Source organism: Phocoena sinus, chromosome X (genome assembly GCF_008692025.1).
Source record: "Phocoena sinus isolate mPhoSin1 chromosome X, mPhoSin1.pri, whole genome shotgun sequence".
NCBI classification, from domain to species: Eukaryota; Metazoa; Chordata; class Mammalia; order Artiodactyla; family Phocoenidae; genus Phocoena; species Phocoena sinus.
In genome coordinates this window covers 41597692-41615033 of record NC_045784.1, presented here as the reverse complement: position 1 = coordinate 41615033, position 17342 = coordinate 41597692, and the positions used below count along the sequence as shown (strand labels likewise).

General features: G+C 42.2%; 1 protein-coding gene across 4 annotated transcripts in view; it reads left to right on the top strand.

The window, feature by feature from the left end:
- SLC9A7 (solute carrier family 9 member A7) overlaps positions 1-17342 on the top strand; it is a 154536-nt gene that overhangs the window by 71036 nt on the left and 66158 nt on the right. For all 4 annotated transcript variants that reach the window (XM_032619552.1, XM_032619551.1, XM_032619553.1 and 1 more), the window contains exons 2-5: positions 4625-4824; positions 6778-6855; positions 12684-12760; positions 15655-15767. In XM_032619552.1, coding sequence (XP_032475443.1) covers positions 4625-4824; positions 6778-6855; positions 12684-12760; positions 15655-15767 — 468 coding nt within the window. The remainder of the gene's footprint in view (positions 1-4624; positions 4825-6777; positions 6856-12683; positions 12761-15654; positions 15768-17342) is intronic.

Below are 17342 nucleotides of genomic sequence, written 5' to 3'. Positions count from 1 at the left end.
GGACATCATCTTTTTGGTTCCCAAGTGTGTCCATCTGTGAATCTGTTGTAGCATGGATTTTGCTTGTTGAGGAGATAATGTTCCTTTAGTTATGGCTGGGGTACTTGTTCCCCTATCATTTGGTTTCCCAGGACTCTCATCTGATAGTTCTAGTATGATTTCCCATAGAGCCACTTCTCGTGCCACCCTATCTGCCATGTTGTTGCCTCTTGTCACCGGGGTATTGTCCTTCTGGTGTCCGGGGCAATGAATGATGCTGACTTTAGTGGGGAGCATGAGGGCAGCTAGCAGTGCCACTATTTCTTCTTTGTTTTTAATTTCTTTGCCCGCCGAGGTGAGCAACCCTCTTTGTTGGTAAATGGCCCCATGGACCTGGGCGGTAGCAAATGCGTATCTACTGTCCGTATAGATGTTTACCTTTTTGTTTTCTGCTAGTTCCAATGCTCTAGTCATGGCGATTAGTTCAGCCCGTTGGGCCGATGTCCCTTGCGGTAATGTGGCTGCCCAGATGACCTCTTTCCCGTCTACCACGGCTGCTCCCGCCCGACGCTTACCTTCCTCTAGGAAACTGCTTCTGTCAGTAAACCAGGTAACGTCGGCGTTGGGGAGGGGCTGATCCATCAAGTCTGGTCTGCTACGGTGTGCTGCAGCCAGTACTTCCTGACAATCATGGATGACGGTAGTGCTTTCCAGGTCAGGGTCGGGTAGCAAGGTGGCCGGGTTGAGTCCTGTGGCTGAGGTAAACTTAATACGATCTGAGTTTAACAGCAGGGCTTGGTAATGAGTCATCCTGGCATTTGTTAGCCATCTGTCGGGTGGCTGGCGAATTACACTTTCTAATGCATGGGGGGCTGTTATCGTTAGGTTCTGCCCCAAAGTCAGTTTGTCAGCATCTTTGACCAAAGCGGCCACCGCGGCGATTATTTTTAAACAGGCGGGCCATCCTGCTGCCACAGGATCCAATTTCTTTGATAGGTACGCAACCGGGCGATTCCAGGGGCCCAGTTTCTGAGTTAGTACTCCCTTTGCAATACCTTTATTCTCGGCCACGTACAGATGAAAAGGCTTAGTGATCCTTCCCCCGTTCCTTTTTTTAGGGCATTCTCTTGCCCAATGACCTTTTTCTTTACGGTAGGCACATTGGTCCTTGTCTAATGGCCGCCTTCTATCCGTTGTTCGCCCTTCCTGTCTATTTCTGTCTCTACTGTTTCCTCCTCTGACTACAGTGGCCAGTATCTTACTCAAATGTCTTTCTTGCCTCTTATCTCATCTTACCTCACGAGCCTCTTGTTCCTTCTGCTTTCTTTCTTCTCTTTCTTCTTCTGTCTCCCTCTTATTATATACCTTATCTGCCTCTTTTACTAAGTCCTGAAGGGAGAAACCTTGTAGGCCATCCAGCCTTTGTAACTTCTTTCTAATATCAGGGGCCGCCTGGTCAATAAAGGCCATTGCTATGGTGGCCTTATGTTCCTCAGAGGTTGGATCATAAGGAGTGAATCGTCTAAAAGCCTCCATTAAGCGTTCTAGGAACACGGTTGGCGATTCCTGGGGCCCCTGAGTTACCTCTCTTACCTTAGCCAAATTCGTGGGGCGCCTGGCCGCTCCATGGAGACCCGCCACCAGAGCCTGGCGATACATTTTCAGGTGCTCCTTACCTTCCAGGGTATTAAAGTCCCAATTCGGCCTGACGAGTGGAAAACCGGCATCAATCTCATTAGGCAACTGGGTAGGTTGTCCATTGGCGCCTAACACATTCTTTCTAGCCTCCAGGAGAACCCGTTGCCTCTCCTCAGTTGTGAGGAGAGTCTGGAGGAGCTGTTGACAATCATCCCAGGTGGGTTGGTGGGAGAAGACGAGACTCTATTAGAGCAGTAAGAGCCTGTGGGTTTTCAGAGAAAGTAGGGTTATGCATCTTCCAATTATAAAGATCTGCAGAGGAAAAGGGCCAGTATTGAAGGGGCCTATTCCCGTGGTTATCGGGGGGGCCATATTCTCTAAGGGGTAAAGCAGTAGGATCCGGGGAAACAGCCCTCCGGCTTCTGGTGCCCGCCGAGGGACCCCCCCTTTCCGCCATAACAGGTGGCCCTACTGGTGCGGAGGGTTGTGAAGCTGGGGGTCCTAGGGGCGACATGGGATTTAGGGCCGGAGGATAAGGAGGTGGGGAATCTAGAAGAAGCAAATCAGACTGCAGGTCAGGATATATCGCCTTTGGCGGGTCCGGGGCAGCAGATGACTTTTCCGTGTCTGGGGTTTTCTTCAGGGCCAATATCTCCGATTGTGCTGGAGCGCATGCAGACGTGCCTGTTGAGGAAACAAAGGGCCGGACCCACGGAGGCGGGGAGAGAACTAGATCTTCCCAGACCAAGATATATGGTATCTGGTCTGGGTGTCCGTGGGGTCCTGTGTTAAAGACCCTAGACTTGACTAGCCCAACCTTATCTAACAAAAAAGATCCTTCGGGTGGCCACCCTGTCTGAAATGTAGGCCACTCAGAGGTACACAGCGTTTGCCATTTTCCTTTCCTTACTTCTACCGAAAGGTTGTGGGCCCTAGCCCTAACTTCGGTCCAGTGGCTTAGGGTAAGAGAAAGAGGAGTCGTCATAGTTTGTCCCATTGTCGTCCGTCAAAAGAAAGATAATAGTACAGAAAAACAATAAAATTTCAAAAGACACACATTGATATTGCCGCCGCGAACTTAAACCCGAAACCAACTCAAATTCAGATGGCAGCTTATATAACCTGCCAGAACCAGCCGCCGCGAACTTAAACCCGAAACCAACTCAAATTCAGATGGCAGCTTATATAACCTGCCAGAACCAGATGAAGGGGAGACAAAATTTGTTTCTCCTTCCAGATGGACCACCAGGGCGTCCCCCGGGGCCCGTGGACACCAGCTTTCGGCACGTCTGCCTAGCCAGGAGTCCAATACAGATTCCACAGCAAGCCGGTTCGCACGGCTTTTTCCTAATGGCGGCTAGCAACAAACAAACGACAAACAAACAGACAATTGGGCTCGAGCCTACCTGATACCTCCGACTCCCGATGTTCTTGTGACCCGGGGGCGAGAGGGGATCCCGGGCGAGCCCCCAAATGTTAAACCCAAACGGTCTACGAGGGATTCCAACTCGCCCAAGAACCGCCAAGAGTCGAGAGCCGCTGCAACACGCAAGAGGTTTATTAGGAGCCGATGCACCGGGGTTCCCTGAACCTCACGCAGGAGGCCGATGGGGAACCCCTAAAAGCGGAATCACATACTTTTTATAGGTTTATTTACTCATAGGGCGGGTATATTCTCACAATGATTGGGTAAATGTGGTGACTTTTGAATTCATTGGCTTAGGAACTTTTGTCCCACCTTCTGGCCGTTATAGTTGTCTGTTCATTGTGGCGGTTAGGGCGTATACCTGTTACGGGCAACTGGAAAATTACCCGCTGTCTGGCAAGTCCCCGTCAACTGAAAAACTCCAAGAATTGGTTTCGATAGGGAGAAGGAGTGGCGCACGATAGGGAGAAGAATTGGTTTCGATAGGGAGAAGGAGTGGCGCACGATAGGGAGAAGAATTGGTTTACGGGAACAAGTGAGGGGGTGGAAAGTCCCTAAAGGCCCCACAGTAGAACATTATACATAGGATATAATAAACATTTTCTTTCTTTTTCTCATATAACGTTCTCCATTAATGGCAAAATGAGATGGGGGAGCATTTTACCATTCTCTTTCTTAATACTGCTAGCAAAGAACTGAATATAGAGAGAAGTCTGAAGTTTTCCACCTAAGAGAGAATTGTGGAAAGTGTCTGGTGGTTATGTTTTCTTTTTTTTCACATTTCCCTCACTTTTACTTGGGCATGTGTGACTCATGTCTAGAACCAGGGGAGCAACATTTCTTCATAACTCATGGAATTAAATGCTTACACACAATTTTGCTGGTTTTTCCTCCTAAAGGGAAAACCCTGCTAAGAACAGAATGAGACGGAAAGACTTGCAGCTAATTATGCTAGCTGTGTCAATGGCATAGCCCCAAGAAGCCAGCTCTCCAGTCCCTGAATCATGACTGCGAAAATTGGCACTGTGCTGTTTAGCTCCCTAAGGGATGTAATTATTTTCTCCATGATACCCAATACTTGAAATGACCTCAGCAAAAGCATTTCTTTTCTTTTTTTCCCTTCCTCTAGTGTGTGGCAAAACAAATTGCATTTGTAACAACTAGAAATTCCCGAGGCCTTGTCCTCACTGGCGGATGGCCTGAGGGATGCTGCTGGTGCAAATCAAAGAGCTCAGTGGTTCTGCTTTGTGCTGTGCTAGGCAGAAAAAACACTTTGCCTCTTATCACCCCGTCTTCCTCCAGCAGAAACCTGAGAAATGAGACATGATCAGTGGTTCATAGTACTCGGAGTACTGTCATAATCCTGAAAGGTACTGTCCTACCTTGTCCTCTTGGTGGCTGAGGGACTCAAACCAGAATAGATGGATTCTTAACCCTTTTGAAGGACTGTGTAGTTGTCCCTAAAATACACATCATCTACCTGGTCTCTAAGATTACTTCAGAGTTTCTTAGTTGTTGCCATTATTCCCATGCTCTCTGTGTCCTTCCACAGGCCTGATGTTTTCTTCCACTCTGTTTCAGGGCTCATCGTCGGGGTGATCCTGAGGTACGGCACCACTGCCACCAGTGGTCATGACAAGTCACTCAGCTGCACTCAGGAAGACAGGGCCTTCAGCACCTTATTAGTAAATGTCAGTGGGAAGTTCTTCGAATACACCCTGAAAGGAGAAATCAGCCCTGGCAAGGTCAACAGTGTAGAGCAGAATGACATGCTGAGGAAGGTGAGCTCGGGCCACTCAGCCACTTTGGTCCTGACGTGGTTTTTGATTTTCCGATTCTGTCTCAACTTTGTGAACAGAAATCTTTTGACACTCCTGGAACATCAGTAACATTCCTGGCTGTCAGTTTGGCTAGGAAGCTTTTGGACTGTGATGAGGAGAAGGAACCATATTTGAACTTGAGCCTTTTAGCTTTGTCAGACTGATGTGGGCCACCAATGGTGCAGTGGGTTCGTACATCCCACTCAGCTCCTCTGTTCAACTCCCATCTCTTTTTGATTATGTCTCTTACTCTTGTTATGGTTTAGGGATGAGATTGTTTCTTTCTTAAATTAAGATTGGTTTCTTATTTTTTTTTTAGCTTGTTATAATCAGTGTTCAGAAGTGTTATTCTTACTTCTTTGTGGTTATTTAACCATATTCTACAAACATTTATTGAGTTTCCCACTCTCATTGGTGATTGATGCCAAAGGCTTAATGAATCTTCAGAGGAAAAATGTCTTGTTGTCTTAGAATTTGAGTCCACATGTTGTTTTTCATTTAATGTTGGGGGTAGCTAAAATACTCCACAGGAAAAGGGATTATATATCTCTTCATTTCACTTGGGTGATTTCCAGGATAAGCACAAGATCTGTATTTATCCACATACATTCTAGTACCTTATAGACCTGGGCTTATCAGCAGGAGGGCTTCCGTATAAAGTCTAGGGATCCAAGTTGTGTGAGACCCCTTTAATATGTGAAAGCTTGCAGTCAAAGAGTGTAGCCTGTGCTCCAAAAATTAAATTATTATTGTTCTCAGGATCTGCCATAATCCTTAAAGAAAATTATTCTCAACCTGAAGCGTTCAACATGCCCATCTTCTCTCTGTCCCTAAAGGCGGTCCTAGTGAGCTCTTTGCTCTCAACCCTTCATAAGAATGCATGGGATTTCCATAAACATTTGTGAAATTAAATGCAACTGAGAAAGATACCCAGTGTAATACCACACTAATGGCTGTTTACATTTAATAATTAGAACAGAGATTTAAAATAATTAATTGAAATAAGAGCCAGTTAATCTACCAACGTGAACAAATTCTTTAAAAAGGTTAGGAGGGGGCTTCCCTGGTGGCGCAGTGGTTGAGAGTCCGCCTGCCAATGCAGGGGACACGGGTTCGTGCCCCGGTCCGGGAAGATCCCACATGCCGCGCAGCGGCTGGGCCCGTAAGCCATGGCCGCTGAGCCTGCGCGTCCGGAGCCTGTGCTGCGCAACGGGAGAGGCCACAACAGTAAGAGGCCCGCATACCGCAAAAAAAAAAAAAAAAAAAGGTTAGGAGGCTTTATACAATGTTTAATTCTTTTCTGGATGTGATAAGGCTTTGCTGATAGTTTCAGAGTGATTTCCCTGATTGCCTACAGGTAGTTTTAGTCCCCTTAGAGTTGATGAATTTATGTTGATATTCAGGAAGTCACTAGCACCACTGGAGACTTTGATCTAGTCCACATTACGTATCACAAATGGCTGGTCACTCAAAAGAGACTTAAATTCAGTAAGATTATGTCTATAAATCATTATGTGGTAGGATACAGGAAATTAATAAAGACTCATGACTGCATCTTTTATTGTAGTTGAACCTTTATAAAGGTTTGATAAAAATCAAGATGTTTTCATTTCTTGTTTAAGAACATTGACCAGAAGCTTTCTGTGAGTTCTCAAAATTGCATTGAATTGTTGTGTCTTAATACATTTCAACAACACACCAAGAGTAGAAGGCAGAAGTACTGTGTGGAGAAGAACAGGCCAGTGCTCATGGGAGCTGTGGCTTCTCTACTGTGCTGAGTCTGTGATTTTTCACATTTATGTCATTTGTTTTAAATATTCAAACTTTAGTCAGTGGCTTAAAATATTAAGCAAATATTATGGCACCAATTGGTATTCAACAAAAAATGGGCTTTTTTTCTTTTTAAACTTTTAGGTAACATTTGATCCAGAGGTCTTTTTCAACATTCTACTGCCTCCAATTATTTTCCATGCTGGATACAGTTTAAAGAAGGTAAGGAATTTTTGCCAGTATTTCTTAAAGCATGGGAATCTCTGCTTTAATTTTCCTGTACAATATTCTAGTTTTTTTCCTTCTCTCAGATTGCTCATTACTGTGTTCTGTACCCACTCAGAGACTACAGTTGACTCATCATCAGTGACTCATTTCTGTTTTAAAGTCTAGAACTCTTATCCATTGCTGGTGGGAATGTAAAATGGTATGGCCACTCTGGAAAACATGTTTGCAGTTTCTTATAAAACTAAAGTTGAAATTACCATATGACCCAGCGATTTTATTTCTGAGGATTTATCCCAGAGAAATGAAAACTACTGTTTACACAAAAAACTGTACATGGTTGTTCATAATAACTTTATTTGTAATAGCCCCAAACTGGAAACAAACAAAATGTCCTACAATAGGTGAATAGTTAAACAAGCATCCATACCATGGATATTACTCAGCAATAAAACGGAACGAACTATTGACACACAAAACAGCCTGGATGGATCTCAAAGGCATTATGCTAAGTGAAAAAAATCCAATCTCAAAAGGTCACATACTATATGGTTTCATTTATATAGCATTCTAGAAATGACAAAATTATAGGGATGGAGAACAAATTATTGGTTGCCAGGGGTTAGGGATGGTGGGGATGAGAAGGGGAGGGGGTGGCTGTGACTATAAAGTGGGTAGCATGAGAGAAATCTTCATGGCAGTGGGACAGTTCTGCATCTTGATTGCAGTGGTGGTTACAAGAATCTACACGTGTGATAAAATGACATAGAACTATGCACACACATGGTACCAATGTCAGTTCCCTGGCTTTGATATTGCACTACAATTATGTGTGATATAACCAGTGGAGGAAAATGTGTGAAGGTACCACGGGACCTCTCTGCACTATTTTTGCAACTTCTGTGAATCTATAATTACTCCAAAGTAAAAAGTTTAAAAAATATCATTATTGAGGGAGGGTCATTGTGTTCAGCAGCAAGGTTGGGCCTAAGCCCCTAGATATTTAAAATACCAAATACCTTTATAAATAGTGTGAGTGGCTCCCTTCCTCCCCATTGTGGGACTATTCTGTGAAAATTTAGCCTTCAAAAGGGCCTACTTCAGATAACAGCCAAGGACCTTGTTTCAGCTGTCTTTCTGAAAGGGGACTAAAGGAAACCTTTTCAGTGAGCCTAGAGAAGAGAGATCTTGGCTGCCAATAAAACTCAGTAACATCCTTAGGAAGTAGAGAATGCCTTCAAAGTTGATAAACCTCTAGATAGATCAATCAAGGTAAAAAAAAAAGAGGAAAGAAACAAATTACCTATATTAGGAATGAAAGAGGGGACATCAGTATAGACCCTTCATACATTAAAAGGACAATAAGAGAATAATATGAACAACTTTGTACCAATAAATTTGACAACCCAGGTGAAATGGACAAATTTCTCGAAAGGCACAAATTACCAAAACTGACCCAAGAAGAGATGGAAAGCTTCAACAGCCCTATATTAATGAAATAAACTGAGTTCATAGTTAAAAACCTTTATGTAAGCCCAGATGGCTTCACTGGTGAATTCTATCTAGTATTTAAGGAAGAAATAATGAGTCCTACACAAAATCTTTCAGAACATAGAGGAGGGAACGGTTACAACTCATTTTATGAGAGGGTGCCTGCCCATCAGGCTGGTTCTTCTGTCAAAGCAACTCTGCAGTTTTCAGAAGGTTTTTAAACTCTTCCCAACCCACACAAATATAGTTATTTATGGAGCATATGATATAAAGAACTTTGCATGTATCCTTTATTTCGGTTTTTATGTACAGTATTTCTGATCATCACAGAAACTCTGTAAGAATGTGAGGGTGGTAGATTACCTCACACCCCTTCTCCCCCAGGTTTCCAACTCATTTATAAACAGACACAAGGAGCTAACTGGCAACTGAATGATCAATTTATGACCCAAAGTCCCTGGTGACGCATCTTGGATGATATAGTTTAGCCCTTGGTAATGGGGCTCCTTACTGCCGACCTCATGAATTGAAGACAGATGCCCTTTAGCCACCAAGTCGGTCACAGTCACAGATACGGAGGCTGAAATGGAGAGATCCTAGAAATTGTTGGGCCTACCAAAGGCTGCCTCTTTTGCTCGTAGCATGGAGGCCCTAGGAGCAAGAGCACTCCCCCACTTTCCGTAAGAGAGTCAAGGCTACAAGTCAGGGTCAAGCCAATCTCGCCCTTCAGAGATCACACGGCCCCTTCTTACTGCATCACCTTCAAGGGAGGAGGGATGGAACTTAAGTCCCCTCTCCACAATGGATGCCTGAGGAGCAGGAGGCTGTGTTTCTGCACACCAGCCCAACGCACATCTGGACACTCACAGACATGTAGAGAATGTCCTGCATTTTACTGATGATGAAGCCAAATTGAGAACGATTAAGTGACGTTTGAGGTTATGTAGGTGGTGCAGGACTGAGTCAAGGTTATGCCTGTCTGTCTGACTGGAGGGCCTAGAGTTGTTCCTCTGTGTTACATTCTTTCCAGATATAGGTTTTCTGTACCGAAAAAGTATCCTTTTTCAGACTTATTTATGAGGTTGCCAAAGTAATCTGAATCTATATGTCAGCTATTGACATGTAAAAAATGGTAGATGATCTTACAGGTATAAATAATGTTATTCTTTATCTGAATAAAGAGTTTGGGAGCTGCTCTTAAGATCAAATGGGTGATGAATAATTTGGTATTTTAAATAACTAAACTTAATGTATAATCAAGGTCATAGTTGCTTTAAAGTGAAACCAAACCATTCGTTGTGAAAGCCACTCTAATGGCTAAAAAAACCCTTAGTGTTTGCAGAGCCTTCCCTTTGTCAGCTTCATTTTCTCAGAAGAAAACCAAACAACAGGCTTTGCCAGTTACCAACTTAAGTTGTTTTTGAAATGCTAGTCTTAAAGGTTATTATTAGCTCTTAGTTCAGCCTCTTTCCTTTTTAATCAGGCACCTAAATAGTTGGTACTTATGTGGTTGCCATCTCTGATTAAATGTTCCCAATTAAATGTGTAATAAGTGTTTCACCATTTAACCTCTGGTATGTAAACAGATTCATACCCTTTGACCTATGTACATGTAGTTGTCATTCAGACATGGGCCTTCTTTTTTCTAACTTGAAAAAAGTACCATGGTCTTAGCTCTGATTTTGTGCTACCACTCAGTTTGCTTAGAGGGCATTGGCAGGGAAAGAATTCACCTATAGAAGCTTTCATATTTTGTGCATTTCCCCCAATACACACACACATACACACACACACCATGTTAAAATTTGTCAGGGGAATGGGCGATGATAAGGTTTCCCAAGGAGTAGGAGTGTAAGGCTTAGAATGGTACAACTAGGAATTGGGATGCCGGGTGGATTTTCATTGAATGCAAACCTTCTCATCCTGATCTGTTTTAGGTTTATATTCTCAAAGGCTTTACCAGGGCATGTCATCTCCTTTTGTTTCTTTTTGCCATTCTATAATGGAAAGGAAAAAGAAGGGAGAGACTGAACCAGTCATGGCCATGTGAACCACACGTGACTGTGAACTGTTAAGGCCAAATAAGAAGATGATGAAAGATACAGGATTCCACTAGACACCTCCTGTCCTTCTTCCCTAAAAGGATGTGGTGGGAATCAAGAAGGGCATCTTGTGCGGTGAGAGTGCAATGCCTTGGGGTCAGAAGACCTGCTTTCGAGTTCTGGTGCTGCGGTTTGGTAGACATGTGACTTCAGGCAGCTCACATCACACTTTTGAGCCTTAGTTGTCTCTCATATAAAATGGTCCAAAAACACCTTCATGATGAGGTTGTTGTGAGAATTGGATGAGCTAATATGCGAAAGTACTTTGTAAACTATGAAGTATATAATGAAATACTAGGTGTAATAATATACAAATAAGTGGCATGTTATACCTTTTCAAGGTGCAATAAAATTCCAGTTCAGGGCTTCCCTGGTGGCGCAGTGGTTGAGAGTCCGCCTGCCGATGCAGGGGACGCGGGTTCGTGCCCCGGTCTGGGAGGATCCCACGTGCCGCGGAGCGGCTGGGCCCGCGAGCCATGGCCGCTGGGCCTGCGCGTCCGGAGCCTGTCCTCCGCAACGGGAGGGGCCACGACAGTGAGAGGCCCGCGTAACGCATAAAAAAAAAAAAAAAAAAAAAAAAAAAAAAAAAAAAAAAAATTCCAGTTCATATCAACAGATATGAATGGGATGGGTAATTTGTGTGTGTGTGTGTGATTTTAGAATATATCATGAATGCATTTTTGGTGGTAGATTTACATTTCTAATTTTCTGCTTTGGCTAATATCATAAATACAAATTTACTTAATATATTCAAACCAGCCATAGGAATGATTACCCAAAAGAAAGCCGAGTGGCAAGGGAAAGCACATCTAGGATTAAAATTTTGCTCCTGGATACTTCGCATGTGTTTCATTGGTCTCGTGTCTTGTCCTTGATGCACTCCCTCCCTGGTTTAAGCACTTGACGGAGCTTTTAAAGGCAAGTAGGTCACAGTTGTTGGGTTTTTTTTGAAGTCTAATTTTTTTTCAAAACAGTGGCATATAAATGCATTAGCATTAAAAAAAGACTGAGGACAATGACTGATTTAGGAGGCAAACATAATGTGTCTGTAATATGTACAGGCAGTACCTTCATTTGATGACTGTCAGTGTGGGAAGCCCTTGAAGGATTCTGTTCTGAGCAGGTGGTTTAGGGGCACTAGGGGTCCTTTGATGCCTTCTTCACAGCCTCAGAGAGGGGCAGGCATTGGGGAAGGCTGAAGCCAAGGTCTTAGGTCCTCTGTCTGGAATGCAGGCCAGTGGTCGCCTGCAGCCCTGTGTCTGGTCAGACTTCGTGAAGGCTGCTTGATCCAGGCTGAGTGCTTCTTCTGTGCCCTCTCTTTCCCTGATGGTGCTTAGATCACATGCTGGGGCTCTCCTGCCTTTTAAAATTTCTAGATAAAGTGTTCCTGGTTCCTGTTTAATTAGGGTGTTTAGGGGATTTTGTTTGTCTGTTTTTGTTAAATAGTTACGATTGTCCAGTGTGAACAGCTTTATGCCTTGAGAAGTAAGGATCATGTCTCAGGGTCCCAAGAACATGGATTTTCCCCATCAGAATATCCACAGGCCCAGTGATTTGTGAGAAGTAAATTCATGTGTGTGTGTGTGTGTGTGTGTGTGTGTGTGTGTGTGTGTGTGTACACATACTTTTAAATTTGCCCATCTTAGATGAACTACCTGTTTCTTGTTTCTCCACACCTATCTCTATTTTTCCTCTTTCCCAGGCTCCAAAGATGAATTCAGATGAATATCAGAAGACGCTTCCGATGCTGAGTTAACCAGAAAGCTCCTTAGCACTTTCATAGCTTATTAGTTTCAAACTTATATCTGTAACGTTCTTCTAAAGTACCACCATAACTGGAAGCGACTAGTTGAATCACTAGGGTAAAATAGTTTGGGTTAAATCTGTGAAAATGATTGGTCTACTTACACATACATAATACTCTCTCTCTCTCACACACACACATGCACACACACACACAAAACACACAAAATGTAATTTAATATAATCAGCCAGAGTAGTTTTTTCTGAAATTTACTAAGGCCTTGCTTGCTTGCTTACTGATTGGTAGGACAAAGGATATCTTAAAACCATGATTTTCTAAGGCTAAATAGCATTATTCAGGAGTAACTTCAGTTGTTAATTGATATAATGGAAGCAGTAAGTAAAGTTTCACTTTTTAGAGACTTGTAGTGTTTCTAATGTTCACTGTCAAAATTCACAATGTGATTCCTGCTTTTTTGTTTTATTCAGAGACACTTTTTCAGAAACCTTGGGTCTATTCTGGCCTATGCCTTCTTGGGGACTGCCGTTTCCTGCTTCATTATCGGGTAAGTGACTCTTTGTCGTATAACCAAATTACCACACTTCCAAAGAGATGAGATCCACATGGGTCCACAGAATCCAATATTTTCCCCAGCTTTATTGAGATATAATTGACACATAACATTGTGAAAGTGTAGGGTATACAGTGTGTTGATTTGACACACTTATAAATTGCAAAATGATTACCACCATAGTATTAGCTACCACCTTCATCCGGTCACATGGTTACCATTTCTTTTTTTGTGGTAAGAACATGTTAGCAACATTCAAGTGTGTGGTAAAGTATCATTAGCTATAATCACTATGTTGTACATTAGATCCCCAAACTTATTAATCTTGTTACTGGAAGTTTGTACCCTTTGAGCAACACCTCCCCATTTCCCCCACCCCCCCAGCCCCTGGCAAGGGCCAGATTCCAGTATTTTGATGTTTATGATGATTGTAATTAAGATCTAGAGTTACATTGTCCAGTGTGGTAGCTATGAGCCACATGTGGCTATTTAAATTGAAATTAAGATTCATTAACACTGAAATAAAATAAAACCCAGTCTCCAGATCTTAGTTTCTAATAGCATTCTTCAGTGAAAAGAACCAGGGTCCCTTGCAGAAATGGCTGATTCTAGGGCTGGGGCAGCAAATATACAAAATGACAATGGAGCATCTTATAGTGTCAGAGAGTAAGGAAGTGCTCAGAAAACAAACAAAAAGGATATGGAGCATGTCAAAGGGACACAGAGCCAACCTGCAAACCCCCCCTCCCTGATGGCTAAAGAACAACAAAAGAAATAACATTGTTTTGGATCATCACCCAAAGTATAAAACAAATATATTTGAGTCTATACTGATATAAATAAATGATTGGATGAATAAATAAATGGGGGAGAAGTGACAAATCTGTGCAGAAGAATTCCAAATAATTTATGCAGATATAGCCCCCCTCAAGGAGATGAAGCTTGGGCCTTCCCCCCTTTGATTGTGGGCTGTGCATAGTGACTTCCTTCCAAAGAGTACAGCATGCAAAGGAAGAAGAAAGAGTAGCTTTACAGAGGAGAAACCAGGCAAACATTGCCTCAGCCAGATGATCAAGATTAACACCAAAATTGGTAAATCATGTTGATACACTGTACCTTTGGTATCTGTGATGAGAATGGCACTTACTGCTGTGTCTTCCTCCCAAAATCACATTACCTCAGTCTAATTAATCATGAGAAAAAAAAAATCAGACAAGTCCCACATTCTGCAAAATACCCGACCAGTACTCCTCCCCAACTGCCAAGGTCATCAAAAACAAGCAAAGTCTGAGAAACTGTCACAGCCAAGAGGAGACAAAAGAGATATGATGACTAAATGTAATGTGGTATCCTGGATGGAATCCTGGAACAGAAAAGGGATATTAGGTAAAAACTAAGGAAATCTGACTGAAATGTGAACTTTAGTTAATTAAAAAAAAATTAGCTGGAAAGCTGGAGGTAAAAGCAGGAGGCTTTTATGCCACTAAAACAGGAGGGGCTTGGACTTCGTCCTTTAAGAGAGACAAGCCACTGAAGAGTGACAGGTTAGATAACTGGTATCGGTGACTATAGGGAAAACGCTACCACGGAGAAGTCTATTGCTCAGATCTAAGCTTATGATAGAAGGAAATGGAGAGGAAGGTCTAGTTTCAAGAAATATTTAAAAAGTAGGTGAAAGAAGCCTTTGATAAGCAACAAAGAGCAAATCAACTCTGTATCATAGAATTCCTGTGAATTGAAATATAACTGTTTAGGTGTCTGGAACAGTGTCAATGTCTGGCACACAGTAGGCAAACACTAAGTCATAGCTATTTATTCTCAAAAGGATTCAATTCTGCAAATAGTTCTTGAACTTCTAGCTTCGTCAATCTACTGTTCTAGACACCTAAGGTACAAAGATGAGCAATGATACGGTCTTGACCTTTAAGAATCTTATTATTGGGGGTTAGCTGTAGGGTACAATGAGTCTATTCTGTGGCTATTTATTTTTGGCATTTTATACTTTTCAATGTCGTTGTAAATGGGATTTTCTTAATTTCTCTTTATTCTGTGGTTGTTTTTATTCCCCTAATCCCTACAGCTGTTACCAGCACACACACACACACAGACACACACACACCCTTAATAACATGTACTAGGCCTTTTAACATTCTTCACTCCTCCCAATTTGTCAGCTGTCCTGTAGGAAATGTGCTCTGGCCAAGTTGAAATATTAACTTGGTGGTCCTTCTTGGGCCATATCACATTCTGCACAGTATAAGGAGGGCTGCTGCTGGCCTGCCTAACCCACGCAAAGAGTGAGAAGCCAGGTATGTCCATGAGTATGCTGATATTTTAATGGGATGTTCAAAGAGTTTTGCCTCTCTTCCCTTCTTTGAAATAATTATTGGCAGAGAAGGTTGACCAGTTGGATCTTTGTGGCCAACCCATTTTTTTTTCTCTCCAGCTTCATCCAGTCCACTCATTTCCGTGATTTAAATGCATTGTCTTAGAATCCAGGGAGTTTTGTAGCAATTCATTACGCATTTTGCAGGGTTCTTTCTCTTCCTTTCTTCCCTACTACCCAGTTGCTTAAAATGCCCTAACTGTTGCTAATTGAGGATCATACTTTATAGCTGTAAATAAGCACAGTTTTTTAAAATGGAGTGTTCAGATATTTCAGCAAGGTGACATTAACTGCAGACCATTACTTGGTGCCAAAGTCTTATTTGCACATGTTCCTGGTAAGTGTCCAAGCACAGCAGCTGCCCGATGTTTTCACAAACCTCTCTGGAAGTACAGTATTCTAGTACTCCTCTGCTTGCTCATTTGCCAGGTTACTCGATTAGATGGGTTTCTTTTCTTTTTTTTTTTTTCCTTCTGACATAGTTTACCTTCCCTTCTTACAGAAATCTCATGTATGGTGTGGTGAAGCTCATGAAGATTGTGGGGCAGCTCTCGGATAAATTTTACTACACGGATTGTCTCTTTTTTGGAGCAGTTATCTCTGCTACTGACCCAGGTATTTGCATATTTGGCCTTATCATTATGATGTTTTATTATTTAAATCTTAAAAAGTTCAGAGCAATCATTAACTTTCATTACAGTAGGGAGACTGTAGTATTAACATGGAACAGTGGAGGAAGAGACCAGTAAGTGGTCTAACAGACTTAGATGGCTTTTCTAAGGGCCTGCATTTCCCTTTTCTTCTTCTTCTTCTTGTAAAAAAAAAAAAAACATAAAATTTACCATCTTAATCATCTTCAGGTGTATAGTTCAGCAGTGTTGAGTATATCCACATTGTTGTGTAACCAATCTCCAGAATTTTTTCATCTTGCAAAACTGAAACTCTATACCCATTAAGCAACATCTCCCCATCCTCCCCCCACCCCACCCCCCAGTCCTGGGCAACCACCATTCTACTTTCTGTCTCTATGAGTTTGACTACTGTAGATACCTCATATAAGTGGAATCATCAGAAGTTGTCTTTTTGTGTCTGGCTTATTTCATTAGCATAATGTCCTCAAGATTCATCTATGTTATAACATGTGTCAGAATTTCCTTCCTTTTAAACCTGAATAATATTCCATTGTATGAATATACCACATCTTGTTTATCCATCCATCTGCCAACAAGCCCTTGGGTTGCTTCCACCTGTATTTCCCTTTTGTCTTTCATTTTAGAATGTCTAATTTAGTCATAATTTTTACACTTAGACTGTCTTTTTTCTCAGTGTTGTGCTTTTTCATTCTTTTAGGAAACCTATCATTTGGTTTAAATAATACCTTTGCTTAGTAGAAATGCACACCAGTACCTGTAGTGAATGTGATTTGATTTGTAAAGTCCTTTTGTGCAATGTTCCTGCACACTGATGTGGTTCCTATTCATAAATCTCTTACCTTGTATTTTTCAAGTGTTAGTTGAACCAGTTCTTAAAAGTGGAATTAGTATATACCCTTCCTCCCCTGCAGCTCAAAACAAACAAGCTCTCCTCTCCAAGTTGGAACCCATAATTGAATCGGTTCACATAAAGTAGTTACGGCTATTCTTTCCTCTAGTGTTAACTACTGAGAGTGTCATTGCAGGGAAAGAATTTACGGAGAAAGAGCTGATCTTGTTCTTACAGTACAGATGGAAAGGTCTTTTCATTGTCTATGATGTCCTCTAACATTCTGGGCAGTAATGATCTCTAAGATATACAGATTCCCACCATGCCCCACCTCCACTTCACCGTGCCTCTTGGGGGGTCCTCTAGATCAGCGCTACCCAGTAGACCTTTCTGTGATGATAGAAATGTTCTATAGTCTTCCCAATCCTTTATGGTAACCAGTAGCTACGTGTGGCTATTGAGCACTTGAAACGTGGGATAGTGCAAGAAGAACTGATTTTTGAACTTTATGCTCAGTAATTTAAGTTTAAATGGCTACATGTGGCTAGTGGCTACCGCATTGGATAGCACAGCTCTAGACAGTTGTGTAGCTCTGAAAAACCTTGATGATCCAAAAACCGTTGATCTCTCTCACCACCCCCCTATTTTTTTTTTTTATGTTTTGAAAAAATTTTTTCCCTTTTTTTCCTTTTTTTGGCCGCACCACGA